Below are 16,977 nucleotides of genomic sequence, written 5' to 3' on the forward strand. Positions count from 1 at the left end.
AACTTGAAACAACAATAGTCTTTTCATTTATTTAGGGACCTCTATAGTTTTTATTTTAAAACAAAAATTCATGCTATTCTAGTTTCAAGTTATTTTTACCTTAAAATGTTTACCTATATTTTTTTTTAAATTCTGAGCATATCCAAAGTACTTATGTATGTACCTAATTATGTACCTATCCAAGTTCAACAAATAAAACTTCCACTTATTATTAACCGTTACTTTTCATAAAAACAAACATGGCTCATTATACCGAAAGTGATGTAACTTATTGTTCTGATGCTGAAAAAGAAGGTAATATTATAATAATTTCATTATTCGAACAAGATACAATATTTAATTAATTAAAAGAAACCCAACCAATCCGTCGTTCCAAACGTCTATCACAACGCAATCTCCTACCCAGATTCCGGTCACACAAAGACCCACCAACTCAACGTCTATTAGAAATCTATCAAATGCTCAAATGTGGCAAATTATGTTCAGATTGGCAAATCAATGAATGGCAAGCACAAAGGCTTGAAGTTGAATTAATAAAAAATACATTAAACGGTAAACAAAAGGGAAGAATATCATTTATTTTAAAGGTAAGCTTAGAATAAAAGTTAATGGAAAAGTATACTCATATAAATGATTTTTATAGAAAATAAACCAAAATATTCAAAATTTAAGTTCCAAACCTTCGATAAAGTCTGCAGAAACTACTGTCAATTCATATTCAAATAATGAACAAGTTATACATTCTCCAAACATTTTAGCTGGAATGATGACAGAAGTTTTAACGGAAATTCCACCTTATCAGCCACAAAATCTATCCAAAATCACTAAAAATATAGTTAAAAACTCTGAGCCGCCAAAAATAGGACTCACACAGAGAAATCCACTTGATTTGACAAAGAAACATGGAAGACTACTTCCTTCTACTCCAGCTTTGTCAGAAATAAATTTGTCCAAAAGACAACAACAACAACAACAACAATCAGAGAAAGTAACAAGCACACCAATAAGTTTGGTTCCTTCTCAGCAAAATGAAAAAGCTAAATCATCGAGTTTTAACACTCTGTCTATTTCTAAAGATTCAATGATTGATTTGACTGACGAGAATGTTGTAAACGAAAATCAAGAAAATATCGAACCTGAAGTAATAGAAACAAATGCAAGACCAAGAAGCCCAGTTCATGTGTCCAAATGGCTTAAGTTTCTGCCAACCCCAGAGAGACCAAAATTGGTAGTTAAACCTAAGCCCATACCAGCTACTGTTACTGCTCCCAATAGAAATAGAAAAACATTTAAAGAAAGCATTGTTAGCTTGTATAAAGCTCAATCAGCTCAATCTAATGCCTCTACGGGTTTATCAAGTAAAACTGCGAACCCATTTGCAAGCGGAGGTTATTCAAAGAAATCCAAACAAACTGAAAAGTCAAAACCATCATCTTCTCCATTTAAATCTCGTTTCATTAATGAAAATGTTAAACAGACCTCATCACATCGAAATACACAAAATATCCCACCAAGACGAAATGAAGAACAACCTCGTATAACTCCAAGGAATTTTCAATCGGAACACTTTTCAAATATTTCACCAAATTTTCTACTTGATGATTTATCCGATTCAAATGATAACCTTAGTTTTAGCTCATCATGCAAAGAGGATTTTAAGAAAATGTTTGGAACAGATAATCTAGATGATGTATTCAATTGTCGTGATGAAGCTATTTATCATTTGAATGAAAATCATGTCAAACGATTAGCAAAGATATTGAATTTAAATGTTGGAACTCTTAAGAAAACTATAGACACTATTATATCGAATGATAATTATGGGATTTCGGAAGATGATATCCCGAGAAGTGATTCGTCGGTGGTGGAATGCAGTCAGAGTCCACCACAACGGCTATTGCAAAGTCAGAGGTCTCATATATCGAAGTAATTTGAAGTTCTAAATTGTTGAGTTTTTTTTCTTTTAATGTATTTATAGTTTTTTAAAATATTTTAAACAATAAAATGTTATATTTTTGAAAAAAAAAAAAAATTGCTCGGGAGTTTTCATTCAGAACTGAGCTGTATATTCTAAACAACCTTTGAAGCCTTTGAAGCGTGAAATTGAAATAAAAAACGTAACACTTTTTTGAGCTTCAAAAATACCCAATCTAAACAGGGTCTTGAATTGAAATGATTTTAGAAAAAAATTAAAATCGGAATACCCGTTAAAAAAAAAATGATTTTAAAAAATTTTAAAATTAGACCTAAAGAAAAAAAGTTATTAATGAATTAGATAATTATTAAAATGACTATTTTAAGTGATAAAAAAACTTGAAAATGAAATTTAGCTGGTTTTTCAAAAAATGATTTTGCAATATAAAAATCAATATTTTTTTGTAAAAAACTTTTTAGCTCCCCTCTGTATCAAACTCGAAGCGAGAATTCAATTCTTCACGGCATTTAACACATATTTTCCGCTATTTCTTACACGAGGAAAATAGCTTTGTAGTGATAAGAAACGGAGAGTAATTGAGTAAAACGTCAATATTTACCAACTGGTTTACTTTTTTTTAATAGAACAAAATATTCCACATACGCCATAGTGACTCTTAAGTTCAAATTTATCAATAATCAAATAATGAAGTCAGTTGAATATACTCGGTAGTTTTGATTTCGTGCTGAAAATTAAAATAATAATGAACATACTTTAATGTGTTATATAATTGTAAAGGCTCACTGCGGTGTATGTGGAACTTTTTTTGCTATACAAATTACCTATATCAGTTATCCTCATAAGAACTTAGTTGTAGAACGGTGATTTACAGTAACCTAATTTTGAGTAACTAGAAGGAAAGTTTTTACACGATCAAGGTCTACATACATATCTTATTTTGACGGATTTCCTTAGTATCAAATAAAATAAAATTCAAAAAATTGTTTGTTTAATTAAATATTTCTCTATTTGACAAAGTTTTATTTTGTTGAGTTTTTTTTTTTGATTTTTTTGTTTTGTTTTTAAATTGGTTTCTATAATAATTTGCAGTTAAATCTTTTTGTTTAAATTTTAAAAATCAACACAAAGGTTTGCCACTTACATATTTTTTTGTTTCTTTGTTTATAAACTAGAAATATAATAAAGTATACTATTTTTTCTTCTACAGTTTTTTTTGTTGTTGTTTTGTTAAACTTTTTAAATACCCAAAGGATTATTTTATTCACATTTCTATTTAACAATTTATCATTTATCTAAGAGAGAGTTGTAGTTGTTTTTTTTTGTATATTTTTTTTTGAAAATTTTAAAATCTTAAATAAGAAAATAACATTTAGAATGAGGAATATTGATTCCAGGGGGCTGTCTATACTACTTGACGCCGTTGCTGTGTTGTTTATATGGAGGCTATATTTAGAATAAATCAAAAATATATTTAGTTATTTTAGATCAATTTTTGAAAAAAAAAGTTAAACTTACCAAAACAAAAACCTTCTTGGGCATCGATCGCTGTACTAAGTGATTGAGAAGTTGATTTTGTGACTCATCTCTGCTTGGATCTGTGAGTGTATTATATTCTAAGTTGAGTTCAGGAAGATTTTGCCAACCAACTTTAAGTGGATATAAATTAAATACAAGTTCCTTTTCTGAATATGCAAAAATCGATACGTCAAGCTGCAAGAAATACAGAAAAAAATCATGTGAAATCAACAACAATTTATATTTTCCAACTCACCTGTTTATGACCGGAACACATAAAATTATCTGAATTACTGACACTAAGCGTTGAAATCAAATGCACAACTTTAGCAGTGGGATTTTTAAGAACAACCTTCAGAGTCATTGGAACTTTGACAAACATTTTCTCCTCAATCGAGCAGTAAATATTTAAAGGAGGCTCATCAATATCCAATCCAGTTACCACAAACTTTGATTCGTTTTCATCTTTACAACCATTTCGTCGCCATTTAATGCAATAAACACCAAATATTGGTGCAGTTGTTGCAGCAGCATTTGAATCATTTGTTAGTACACCTTTGATAAAACCACGACATTTTCCAGTTGGAGTAATAGCTTCAATAGCCTTACTATAAACCATTCGTGAACTTGGTTTAATCGGTTGTGGTTGATCTTCTTTTGAGGAATCTGAGTCAACTTTTAGTTTGCCATCATCGGAGATAGTCGATGTGCTTAGTATTGATGTTTGACTTGCGAGCAGAGCACAATTGCCAATTATTGTCATGTTATTGGGAATTTTTGACAAGAGATTTTTGTTCATTGCTGAAGAAGGCACAATACTGTTGTCAAGCTTACCACCACTACCACCACCACTGGCTGTTAGTTGAAGTCTTCGCAGAGTTCGAGAACGATGGAATTGTTCTTCAGGTTCGTTTTCATTATGTTCGAATTGTTTTGCTGTTATCCAATCACAGTTGGTTGAGTTTGTTCTTAGGACGATGACATCTTCAAGAGTGTCATTCGAGCGATAGCAGTTGATATATTTTTTACGTTTAAAACTGTATGTAGATTGAACCAAATTATGATCCTAAAGGGTAGGTAAAAATTATGAGTTGTTAGAAAGATTACCTTGCAATATTTTGAAAGGCGTGTTTTATTGGCCGTACTGTGCTGTCTTAACTGTACTGATCAGCAAAATATTATTCCGTACACCAATAAAGCACGCCTTAAGTTTTTTTTCAACGGTAAATACTAGTTAAAAGTCGGGATTTCTAAAAATATTATATGAACTGGGCTAAACGAGTTCCCAAATTTTGAGAGCTCTTATATTGGTCTTTAAGCATATTTCGTTTGCACTGTTAATTTTGGGACGCTTTGTATAAAAATGTTCAAAAAAAAAAAAAAAATAATAATATGGCATTTAAATCATATAATTAATCGGCATATAAAAATATTTTATCAAGCCGTTTAAAAAAAATAGATTTTTCAAAAAAAAAAAATTGAAATATTTAAAAATATCCAAAAATTTGTTTTTCGAAAACATTAATAATTTTTATTTTAAAGCTACTAAAACGCTTTTTATAAAAATATTCGTTGAAGTCGGTTCTATTCGATTATATTATTTATTTTAAGAGCCTTATCATTTGTTGTTGAAGGTTCATTAACTTATATAAGTTAACCAGACAATTTATTCTGCAAAGCACAATAAACAAATATTTTTGTTTACCCTTAGCAATAGTTTGTTGTTGTTTACAGTGTAAAATTTTTTTTCTAACCTTAGTACTCAGTTCCCAAAAAAAAACAAGGTATCTGCATCATGCGTTAGCCATCGGAAACAGTTTTAAAATCAAAAAAAGCAATACTATGAGAGGAAACATTGAACTCCTGTTTAACTACGCCCCTGTGCAGGTTTGCAGGTTTGTTTTACCTAAATTTGTATTTTTTGTTTTCATTTTTTTAAAGGTGATTTGTGTACATTACTCAGCTGCAAAATAAAGAATATTTGACTCTTGATTTGAAAACTAACAAATTTGTTTAATATTGGTACACGTTTAGACGAGTAAATAAACACTTGATGTATGCTTAGCTTTTAAAATTTTAGGTATAGCTCCGATTTTTTATATTTTTCATTTATTATTTAAGCCCCGGAAGTTTTAAGCAGCGCAGCGGTCTGGACTCAACTAAAAATATTTTTTTAAAATTTTTTTAAACTCATAAATACTCAATAATAGCTCCTTCGATTTCGATAAAAAAATAAAAAATCGTGATTTTCCCTTATTTTCACTACAGATTTTTCAAAAACTAGCAAAACGATTCAAGTCAGTAGTTTCAAATTAATAAGAAACAATTCAAAAATCTCAGCCAACATTTTTTCTGTTGATTGGATTTTTAAACTTTTTGTTTGATTCTTCCGAATGTGACCAAAATTACTGATTAAGGTATACCTCTACCAAAATATCTATATTTTCAAACTTACACAAATAAAATACGTCTCCAGTATATCCAGATCACATTTAGCTTGCACTTCAATATTTGCTCGAAACAAAAAATTCTCACCACGATAAATCTTCGTCAATGGTTGTCTGTTAAGCGTATAAAATCGGCCACAAAATTTAAACTCACTCTCACACGAAATAGAAACAATTTCATCTCGAGCCTTACTCAATCGACTATCATCAATATAATCAATACGAATCAATGAACTCAATGCTAAAGTACTAAAATCTGCAACTACAACACGTGAATTAATTGGTGAATTATCTGTAGTCGAAGGACTTTCAACAGGCGGAGGTGGTTTAGGTTTTATCGAATCTAAATTATACCAAACTTTTTGTTGCAATTCAATATTAGTTTCAATCAAACTAAATACATAGTAGGAGACTGATGTTGAGTTTAGCATTGATAATTCACCAATATCGATTTGAATCTGTGAGTGTAATTTTTGGCGGCTAGAAGAAATATCGGTGGTAAGAAAGACTGAAAAGAAAACAAAAATCAAAAAAACTAAGAAGTAATCAATATAAAAAAAAAAACATTTTTTTTGGCTAAGAGTATTTCATTTTTATTATCAAAATCTAACAGTATTTGCTGACAATTCTGTCTATAAATGGTCGCAAAAATTTCACTTTAGCATATACCCCAGGATATTCTGGACGACCACATCCAATACCATATGAGACAACACCCACAAGTGTATTATTGACAACAACTGGACCACCAGAATCCCCAGTACAAGCATCTTTACGATTTCCTTTTCCTTTAGCACACATCATTGCTTCTGTGATGTTATTTTGTCCTTCATAGGCTTTATGACATTCTTCACTGCTAACAACATTAACTTTGACTTCTCTCAAAAGATCTGAAACATCTAGAGCATCTTCTTCGGTATAACCAAACCCGGTTACTCTAACTTCTTGTCCAACTTTAACAGTGCTATTTGAAAGTTTTATGGTTTTAATGTTTTTTCCGAGAAGTTGTCCACTCAGTTTAATAAAGGCAATATCATTGTCATATGTAATTTCGTTAAAATTCTCGTGCTTGTAGATTTGTTTCATTTGTTGGTTAATACTTTTATCCGACAATTTGCTCATACCCCCGCGAATAGAAATTTTATATGGAAACATAACATTAAAACAATGAGCTGCAGTCAAAACACATGTCGGAGTTATAAGTGATCCACCACAAATAGTTTGGCCTTTATATTCTAAGACAACTTGATAAGGTGCAGTACTTATAGTTGTTACATTTCCTTCTATAATTCTATTTGAAATTTGAACTGGAATTGAATTTGCAATTGCAAAATTCACGAATGATAAAATTGCCAAAAATTTATAAAACATTTTTTAACTGCGTGCGTGTACGGCGGATTAAATGGAAACACTCGAATGAGAAATTTAGACAAATTCAATGCCAATTTATTGGAAAGATTCATATCAAAATTTTGAAATAGAACAATGGAATAAAAACACTAAAAAACAATTGTACAAATAAATTGTTTAATCAAATGAGAACAGATAATTCAATATTCAATAGATGGGTTAGTGATAGAAGTTTTTTTTTGTTATCTTTCTCATCTTTCAAAACATTTGGGCAATCTAACACAATTCGAGCAGGCTGTTATATAATTTACTAATTTTTGTATTAAAAAGTCAATATGTAAATTGGACCATAAAATATCATAATTGAGCAAATAATTTGTTTAGTTTCGTTTTGAACTTTAATTAAATATTTGATAAGATAAACGTGTCTAGTTTTTGATTGGTTAAGTTAAAAAAAGACTAAAGATAGTCAAATTTTCCTTAACTGATTTTAATCGTTTGATGTAAAAACTGTTTAGAAGAAGAAAAATTGGTAGGTATGCCATTAAAAAAGCAATATTAATCGACACATAAAAACCAAGTTTCAATAAAATTCATTTGGCCGTTTTCAAAAAATTTTTTTTTCAAGAAAAAATTTTGAACTTTTTTCTTTTATCTAAAATTATTTTTTTTTGAAAATTTTCTTAGTTTTATTATTAACGTTACTAAACATTTTTTTCATTGAAAAATTTTTTAATCAAAAACGTTAGAGCCGTTTTTAAAACAACCTTTTAGATTTTTGCCACAGTAAAATGACGGAAGTGATTACGATATTACGTGGTTTAAGTTGACTTTAGTTTGCTGAATTCAAAATTTTTTACAGAATTATTCTATTACTTCTAATTTTTTTAGCTTAACTTTACTTATGAAATTTTTATTTCCAAATACCTTAGCGAGAAAAATTAATTTTGAAAAGAAATAAATAAAGGTATAGTAAACGACAAAATATGGGCCTTATTATGACTTGCGAATCGCTAGAAAGTTTTGGCGAATCAAAGTTAGTGAACATTCAATAAGCGATTTAAAAATTATATTGTCTTATCATATTCCTTATTTTGACTGCATTGCGGACTGATCATCGGTTTTCTTATCGGAACGTCACGATATGAGTGTTTCCCAAACTGTTCGATTTCAGTCTAACGTTCGACTAGCAAGTCATAAAAGGGCCCTATCTTTTTCAGATTGCATAATGAATTTTGGCGAAAAGAAAAAACGTCAAAATAACCCACAAATAAAATGCACGACTGGGTTGTACGGACTTGCTCTTGGAGTTAAAGTTGCTTAAATTTTTAAGACTTTTTATATAGAAATTTGGAAAAAAAAATAAAATTCGTTTAAAAAAAAATGAAATCTGAAATTAATTTGCCCTCCAAAACAAGTATGCAGTTTTGATTGATATATTAACGTGCATTTTTAGAAAAAAAAAATTCAAAATCGTTAGAGCCGTTTTTTAAAAAATTTTGTATAAATAATTTTTTGGAAAAAAAGTTTTAAAATAAAATTTAAATGCCATTTTGTAGAAATCACTAATCAACACCTAAAAACAAAATTTCAAAAAAATTCAATGTCCCGTTTTCGAAAATTTGATTTTTCAAAAAAAAATTTTTTTTGGAAAAATGTTATCTCAACTTTTTTTTTTGTACGAATGCATAACTTGATATATAGTACCTATATCGCAAGTAAAAATCGTTTTTAACCTACGAGTATTTATATTGAAGTATTTAAAATGTGACCTGCCAGTGCAATTTTGATAAAACCTTAGTCGATAACAACTCTAAAAATGAAATAAAAAAAAAATAATTTATCATTTTCGACCGTTTTGCATTAATTCTACCACTTTTACTAAGCATTATTGACAAGTAAATTCAGATCGATTCAATTCGTAATCATACATATGGCGTGCTTATATTTACACATAACCCGTGCCTCAAAATTTGTGTTTCTTGACATTCCTCGAATTTTAAGTTCCGGGACAACAGAATATTTGTTAAACAAACACATCTTTAGAAGCTTTGTAAATATAAGTACAAAAAACCCATAGGAGCTGAGAAAAGCAAATACTGGGTTTTAAACATTAGGGTACAACAAAAACTAGTGTCGTTTAAATAGTATTGTTCATCTTCCTTGTGAAAGAAACATTAATAAGCAGACTTTCAAAAAATCTGGGTTTAACCCAAATTAGAAGTATCCATTGTCTTCAATGTTAATAAAGCAATTAATTAATTTTATTCGACACAACGTATAGCAAAATAAACGTTCAAAAGTACCAAATGCTTAGTTGTTGGCTATGAGATCATCAGCGAGTGTGAAATAGGTGCCAATTGGTGCCAAAGGTACATTATCTTAACAGCTGGCTTTCAGGGAAACTTCAGACACCTTAATTCAAATTATGAGCCAATTGTTATAACACAATGATCGCGAGCAGGTTTCTCACTAATGAATCAGTCAGATGTTGTTATTAAACGATGGAGACTCCAGATAGGAATTTACCAAGGAACGAGTTTTTCTGTGCCTTGTTCGCAAGACAATTTACACTATTTTTTATCACTTTTGCAAAATTGGACCCCAGGGCTAGAAAAAGGAGGTGTGGAACGGGTTTTTCCTCCTTTTTATCGACACAGCTTCTTAAAAAATCTTTTGAGAATATCCTTAGGGTATATGCTATTTTGACTTCATGGATAGTTATATTTTTAAAATAAAAAGAAAAACAATAAAAGTTATCTACTATTAAAAGATCTTAAACAATTAAAACTTACCATTATTTCGAAGATTATTCGGAACACTGATACTTATTCCAACATTTTGTAAAAACACATTAAATGGATTATTTACCACACAAACAATACTAAAGAATTCATTAACTAACATCGGCTGTACCGGTTGTGTTGTTTGTGTTACCAAATGGAATCTAAAAAAAATTATAAAAGTATTTAATATTTAAAAGAACAAAAAATTAATGAAACTTACGTCGGTACAATATAACAAGTAGGATTTGTAGTAACATTATCAATTAAATCTCGATATCTATTATGATGTTTAAAGTTACGTTTTGTCAATGTGGCATTCTTCACCAAAATTGCTGCAATCTTTTCCGTACCAATTAATGCTTCGATACATGAAACTTGCAATTGAGTATTTTCCAAATATTGTTGTGCCTCTGTACAAAACAATATTTCATAATACTTCTCTGGTTCTAATTTGAGATCACCATCGAATAATTTTGGTTCATTGGTTGCATTGTCTCGATTCCTTAGTTCGGATAAATCTTGAAATATTGTATATTTGATTGCTTTGAGCTTATATTGCTGACTTTGGTTATCGATAAGAACTACTGTGAAACTGTGTATTTTCAATGGAACATCGGTAAGAAGTCTGTAAAAGCAAAAAAATATCAAACAAAAAATCCCAGAAATAGATCAAAGAAACACTCACCTGACAACCAACCGAATATTTATCATTTCATCGTTTTTAAGTTCGGATTTATCAAAACTAACATTACATTCCAGAAGTTCAGTTATTTTATCCAAATCAATAATAGCAGGTGATTTAAAGTTTGCCAAAGAGTTTTCCCATAACGTTCGTAGTTCGGGTGCTATTTGACTTTGAGATACAGGAGGAACATTCTAAAAATATCTTTGAATATAAATCTTCCTTTTTTTTGTGATTCCTCGTATTTTTACCTGAAAAACTTTCCAGAGATTTTCGAGCACTTGTATACGCTCTTTTTGATCACATCGGTTTTTAAGCGACAAGGCTTCAAAGCTGCATGCAACATAATCAGCCACTGAGGCAGATAGAAATGCACTGCGTAGAGTTTTAAGAAGTACATCGGAGAATAATAAACTCCATTTATCTTGACGATAATCTGGTAACATTAAGGAATATAGTCTGTAAATAAAACACATAAGAGGTTGTAATACATGGATGAAATCGAGAGCAAAAAGAAACCTACGTTAAGGCCTTAGCATGATCGCCACATTTAAAATACTCTTCAGCCATATCAACTGCTAATTTTTTTCGAAACCTGAGACCTTTGTAAACTTTAAATTGAGCCATTGCTTGACCCAATAGTTGAATTATTGCACTCTGTTAAAAAAGGAACGGTTAATTATGGTTTAAATTTTAGAGAAACATCCATAATTTACTTACTGAATGATTAAAGTTTTTTTCATTTTCTTGAACCAACATTATTACTTGTTGTTCTGATACCGGTTCACCGGTTTTGATCGTTCGAATTCCAAAGTATTCACTAAATAATGCCATTGATGAGATATTTTGTAGAGTAGTTGGTGTTGTTGGCTCTGTAGGACTCAGAGATAGTGCTGTAAAATAAATAATAAATAAATAATTTTAATCGTCAAAAAAGTCATGAATAAGAACAATATTTAATTGTAATTTTTCAAATACTGAGAACGAATTTGTTTTCTTATGGCGTTTTCGATTGGCAGTCCGGAAGCGTCCGGAATCATTCTGAAAAAAATTTATTCACACAAAACTGTCAGTTTTGTATGAATAAAACGCTTTCAGAATGATTCCGGACGCTTCCGGACTGCCAATCGAAAACGCCATTAATGTGATCAACAATTTTTCAAGAATACATACAAATCTGTTGTTGCCTACGATACGTCAAGTTATACAAATTCCAAACATGATATTAGAATGATAAAAAATGTGAAAAATTGGAACTCGCAAGTCCATTTTTAACTTTATGTAGGGGCTTGTGAAGGCTCTTAAGAAACAGAAAACGTGAACAAGAATTTGTTTTTGTTTTATTAATTTCTTTCAAATTCATTTTTATTTTGCTTTAAACCAAATTCTTATTTTTAAAAAATTCAATTGAATTAAGAACCACAGTTCTTGCATTCAAAAGGTTAATTACGATTAATGGGACACCGATAGGAATTTTTTATGAAATATTTGACATTTTCTTTAGAAAAAAATGTTACACATACACCCCAGTAAACCTCATTTCTACAGTGTTCCAGTCACCGTAGTATAATGTTTTACGACCGCCGACTAAATAATAGGTATATTGTGCAGTTATAAAATATCATAGGAATACGCTTTTTGCAGGAAAATTCAACCGGAATAATTTTTACTTTCAATGTTTTCTTTTCTCTTGAACCAAAAAGCTTGTTTATTTGCATGGTATTAAAATAGCCGAGGCGTGATATAAAATTTGGTGGACGTACCGGAGCAGTAAAATTTAATGCTTACTACTCGTTAACGCATTGACGATTGTTTTTAGTTTCCTATAAAAAAAAATATTGAAAAAAAAAATTGAAAGGAATGTTGACTTCGAATTTGAATTGAACGTACTGAAGAAAGCAACGAAATATTTTAGCAAAGAAGAACTTTGGTTCTTGTAACAAGAAAATAATGTTAGGCAGTGTAAAAATCGAGTGTTTAGCTGAAAGACCGACAAGTATATAGAGTTAAGGAATTGGAAAACTCCTACCCAAGACTTGGACAAGGAATAAACAAACTATCATCCAAATTCATTTATATGCTTCGAATAAAAAAAGATTTATTGATTTCCTTACCACAACACTGTAAAAATGCTTCTTTTCTCTTCACAATATTGCTAGCTGCTTTATAATAATACATTCCAGGATGTTGTGTCTGCAGTGCTGGAAGACCATTTTTAATTGCTTCACAAAAGAGATCAGCAAATGCACTATGTCTATAAAATATAATTCATTTATTAATATCTAACAAAATACGACTTTATATGATTAATCCTTACTGAGTACTTAACCACGCATAATGTTCAAACAATAGGTCCTTAAATCCAATTCGATTTTTGTACTTCTCTATATGACTTATGAAATGATTTATCGAGTCACGTGGCACTTTTAATTTGAACATTAATCGGCAAATTTTATAATTCAGGAAGCCAGCAATAGTTTTGATTTCCAAACAATTAGTATCAACAACACGAATTTCTTCTAAATTAGCAAATGCTTGTGAGTAATGTCTGCAATGAAAGATGGTTAACATAGAACGATCATGGAATTAATTGTAATACTTACTTGAGAGCTGTACTATAATCTTGTCTCATTTCTGAAACAAATCCCAGCTTAAATTGATGGCGAATCTTAAGCACATGATGTGACGATGTCAATTGATCACGATGAGTTCGAATGCGTTTCGACATCAGAGTGTAGTAGCCCTGAGCCATTTCCAAAAGAGCCGATTCGAGGCGTGAGGTGTATCCCACCAGATGATCAGTGTGAGGAAGGATGAAGAGCATTTTACTACTTATACCACAAGCATTTGTCAAGCTAGCTGCTCGCTCTGAGGCTAACATATCCTCACCAGGAGGTAATGGAGCAGCTTTTTGGAGCAAAACTAATGCTAGACGAGTATTGCGTTCCTATCAAATGGATAAGAGTTATTGGCTATGGAAAGTCTCAAGATAGTACAGGTAAAATAGTACATAAAATCAACAAATAAAAAAAAAATTGTTACACTCATTACCAAGAGCCGACAAGAGGGAGGTTGTGAAGGTAAAAAATGTAGTGAACACATTTTTTTATGGAATATCATCATATGACATGCTTTAAAGGTATTTTTTGATGCTGAATCTAATGACATAAAAATAAAGTCAATACGAAGAGTTATAGCCGATTAAAAACAACGGTGCTTGTTTTTTTAACTTCAACTTTCAACAGGTAAAATATAACCGAAAACCCATGTGAAAAACATGCTACACTAATGAAATTCGGGATGAAGGTTTTAGATAAAGCAGGGACAAAGGATTCAAAAAGTTCTTAAAAAATATTTTTGTTGAAAGGGTTTTTTTTTATGGGTTGAGTTGTGTGTGATAGAGGTGTCATAAGAACTTAAGAATCAACAGAGTCTACAAAATTATCATGAGTGGAAGGGTGTTTTTTTTAAGAAATGATGAAATTCGGAATTAGTACCACAAAAATTGGGACAAAATTGTGATATCAATAAAAATTGGTACAAATGTTTCATTTATAACAGAACCCAAGAATTTAAGGGCCAATTTTTCAATAATCAGATAAACCTCAGATAGAGCTTATTCCCAGGAATAAAAGTTTTTTTTTTTTTTAATAAACATTTATTCTTCAGATAATCTAATATCTAACTCATGATTGAAAAATCAGGACTAAGTAGTCTATACAAAAATTTTAGGAGAAAGGGTGTTTTTTTTTTTTAAATAAGGAAAATCTGTGATAAGTCCGATAAAATCGATGGTATAAAAGGTACGCATTTGAAATTTATTAAAAATGTTGTCTTTTCTATGGAAACTACGAATAAAATTAGTCTTTACATTTTTTTCATGTGTAGAACAAATTTGGGTATATTGGAAAAAATAACTAATAAATAGTGGTACCCTATTGAAATTCAGCAATTATGTTACTTTTGAGATTAAAAACAAGAATCTTAAGTATCTATAAAAATAGCATGGTTAAAAGGGTGTTTTTCTGAGTGAAAACAAAAATGATGGCCCACCCTAATTAAATTTGGTAAGAACATTGAATTTGGGATAGAAAGCAAGAATAAAGAGTTTTCATAAAAAAAAATTAGGTGAAAGGATGTTTTTTGAGTGAACACAAAAATTATGGGCCACCCTAATGAAATTTGGTAAAAACGATAAATTTGGGATAGAAAGCAAGAATAAAGAGTTTTCATACAAAAATTATGTGAAAGGGTGTTTTTTGAGTGAACACAAAAATGATGGGCCACCCTAATGAATTGGGTAAAAACGTTGAATTTGGTTTCGATGACAAATTGAATGTTTATACTTCAGTTCTTAGACGTTTTACAGGAATCATTGGCTTTTTGGAACCAATTATAGATTTTATTGTCTCTTCGGAAAAAAACACCCTATCACCTAAATTTTTTTATATACCTTATGGCAAACTTGGCAAACTTTTTGCCAAGTTTCATGAGTATAACAATTTTTTTTGTTTTTAAATGCCTATTTTACCTGTACTAAGAGAAGTATTATAATTACCTGCAAACTATTTTTGAGACTTTGAATGGTCGAGGCACATTGCAATTGCTTGTCAGTCCACAGTGGATCGTTCCATTCCATATCTTGGAACAAGACCACCACCGATGGCAGAACATGAAGATGCTTCAACATCCAGTTGCGCTTGAGTATTCCCTTGGGATGATACCATTCATAGGAAGCCCGCTTCGGCTTTGCCACTGGGAACTCATAATTTGGCGGCAATAGCTTAAACTGCACAGCAGGTCTGAACGACAAAAACTTATGATCTACTTTTTACCAAAAAAAAATACCTTAACTTAAATACTCACCTATCAGGTTTGCGATTACTATTAAAAGCATCCCATATTGACTTGTGCACTGAATTCTTCAGCACATCAAGGCCACAAAACCCAATCAAAGGTTGTGGTGCTACAAGGAGCTCTGATGGCAGAGCTGTAGCATCGATGGACATTTTATCTTTTTCCTTATTTTAATATTTTCTAAATAATGAAATTATTACAGAGCGCTCTATTTACACAACGAGATTACACACAGACACACATCAAAGAAAATATAAAAATTTCCCCCGGAGTGTATAAATTTCTTGGTAAAATTTTTCCTCTCCTCTTCCCACAAACTCATACATCAAGATGAGGAAAACTTTGAATTTGTATGTAGCATCAATTTACATTCATTTGCTGAGATTTGAAAAGAGCAATTTAATAAGAAAATAGAAAATTAATAGATTGTAGTTTAATTTGGTTGTGGAAAATAGTTAAAAACACTCCTTGAAAAAAATAAGGAAAAAATAATGTTCGTGTGTGATGACAGAGAGGGATTTAATTTTTTTTCCTTTCAGTTTGACAGTTGAAGAGGTGGGAACAAAAACAGCTGAGAAATGTCAAATGTGACGTTGACGATTTTTTGATGGTTGTCATTTAATGGAGTGAAGTTGGTTGTGGTTTGATGTTAGTTTAGCAAGTAATCATTAGGTGGCGCTGTGATATGGCAGTTGGTTTTGAAATTATTTTAAACGGTAATGTTAAGAAATGGCAGGCTTTTATGTGTACGTAAAGCGAACGAACTAAATAACGTTACAGTTACATTATAATTGCGTGATATAATGCAAACATTATGCAAATAAAGAAAAATTAAAGAAATCTTTTCTTTTTAATTTAACACTTGTTTTTTTTATTTTAGTTATAGGTAGGGGAAAGTGGCCTAAAATGGCACCCCAAGGTAAAATGGCTCCCTTGCTAGAAATCGTAGAATCGAACATAATTAGAAAGTTTTATGACTGCGATTCTTTAGTTAATCTGGCAAAACCGACATATACGAAATTTTAGCAACTTCAAGCCATTATTTGAAATTTGACAGGTCAAACTGTCTCTAAGTTAACTGGTGAAGTTAATTTCCACTGAATATGAGAATCAACTCTACTTTTTTTGGGAACGAAATTCACTTTTGGGTAAAATTATATTAGCCGTGAGTGGGTGAGGGTGGGTTATAATCATTGAATAATTACAAATAGAAGTGGACACCCAGGGAAACTTCCGCTGTAAAATTGTAGTCGCTAGTATCGTGCGTTGAATTAAAAAAGCAAATCCAACAATCCAAAAGCAAAGCCAACAATCCAAAAGCAAATCCAGCAACCCAAAATCAAATCCTAAACAGCTTATACATATAGATAAAAGTTTTCCTATTTCAAAAAGTGCAGATAGCCT

General features: G+C 30.7%; 3 protein-coding genes across 3 annotated transcripts; 1 reads left to right on the forward strand and 2 right to left on the reverse strand.

Moving 5' to 3' along the window:
• The first annotated feature begins 238 nt into the window (after window positions 1-238).
• Window positions 239-1,954, forward strand: LOC129911280 (uncharacterized). The gene is made up of 3 exons (XM_055989014.1): window positions 239-294; window positions 352-587; window positions 644-1,954. Exons 1-3 carry the CDS (start codon window positions 240-242, stop codon window positions 1,928-1,930), a joined length of 1,578 nt encoding a protein of 525 aa, XP_055844989.1. The 5' UTR covers window position 239; the 3' UTR covers window positions 1,931-1,954.
• Window positions 1,955-2,977: 1,023 nt separating this feature from the next.
• On the reverse strand, window positions 2,978-16,114 carry LOC129909982 (trafficking protein particle complex subunit 11). The gene is made up of 16 exons (XM_055987182.1): window positions 15,807-16,114; window positions 15,583-15,753; window positions 15,275-15,518; window positions 13,320-13,663; window positions 13,034-13,264; window positions 12,831-12,970; window positions 11,437-11,609; window positions 11,240-11,373; window positions 10,968-11,175; window positions 10,720-10,910; window positions 10,255-10,659; window positions 10,044-10,195; window positions 5,907-6,406; window positions 3,708-4,517; window positions 3,452-3,646; window positions 2,978-3,379 (listed from the first exon to the last, which is right to left on the reverse strand). The coding sequence occupies exons 2-16, from the start codon at window positions 15,723-15,725 to the stop codon at window positions 3,344-3,346; spliced, it is 3,906 nt and encodes a 1,301-aa protein (XP_055843157.1). The 5' UTR covers window positions 15,726-15,753; window positions 15,807-16,114; the 3' UTR covers window positions 2,978-3,343.
• LOC129909983 (trypsin beta-like) lies at window positions 6,421-7,617 on the reverse strand. The gene has a single exon (XM_055987183.1). It carries the CDS (start codon window positions 7,267-7,269, stop codon window positions 6,505-6,507), a length of 765 nt encoding a protein of 254 aa, XP_055843158.1. The 5' UTR covers window positions 7,270-7,617; the 3' UTR covers window positions 6,421-6,504.
• Window positions 16,115-16,977: the final 863 nt, after the last annotated feature.

The sequence above is a fragment of the Episyrphus balteatus genome, chromosome 2 (genome assembly GCF_945859705.1).
Source record: "Episyrphus balteatus chromosome 2, idEpiBalt1.1, whole genome shotgun sequence".
In the NCBI taxonomy this organism is placed as follows: domain Eukaryota; kingdom Metazoa; phylum Arthropoda; class Insecta; order Diptera; family Syrphidae; genus Episyrphus; species Episyrphus balteatus.

What these genes read in the sequence shown, in the direction of transcription:
- LOC129911280 (XM_055989014.1), top strand. Translation starts at nt 240, where the DNA reads ATGGCTCATTATACCGAAAGTGATGTAACTTATTGTTCTGATGCTGAA. An exon ending in TTCTGATGCTGAAAAAGAAG is followed by an intron (nt 295 to 351) that starts GTAATATTATAA and finishes ATTAATTAAAAG; the next exon opens with AAACCCAACCAATCCGTCGT. An exon ending in GAATATCATTTATTTTAAAG is followed by an intron (nt 588 to 643) that starts GTAAGCTTAGAA and finishes TGATTTTTATAG; the next exon opens with AAAATAAACCAAAATATTCA.
- LOC129909983 (XM_055987183.1), bottom strand. Translation starts at nt 7,269, where the DNA reads ATGTTTTATAAATTTTTGGCAATTTTATCATTCGTGAATTTTGCAATT.
- LOC129909982 (XM_055987182.1), bottom strand. Translation starts at nt 15,725, where the DNA reads ATGTCCATCGATGCTACAGCTCTGCCATCAGAGCTCCTTGTAGCACCA. An exon ending in AATATTCGGTTGGTTGTCAG is followed by an intron (nt 10,660 to 10,719) that starts GTGAGTGTTTCT and finishes TTGCTTTTACAG; the next exon opens with ACTTCTTACCGATGTTCCAT. An exon ending in GAATAATCTTCGAAATAATG is followed by an intron (nt 6,407 to 10,043) that starts GTAAGTTTTAAT and finishes TTTTCTTTTCAG; the next exon opens with TCTTTCTTACCACCGATATT.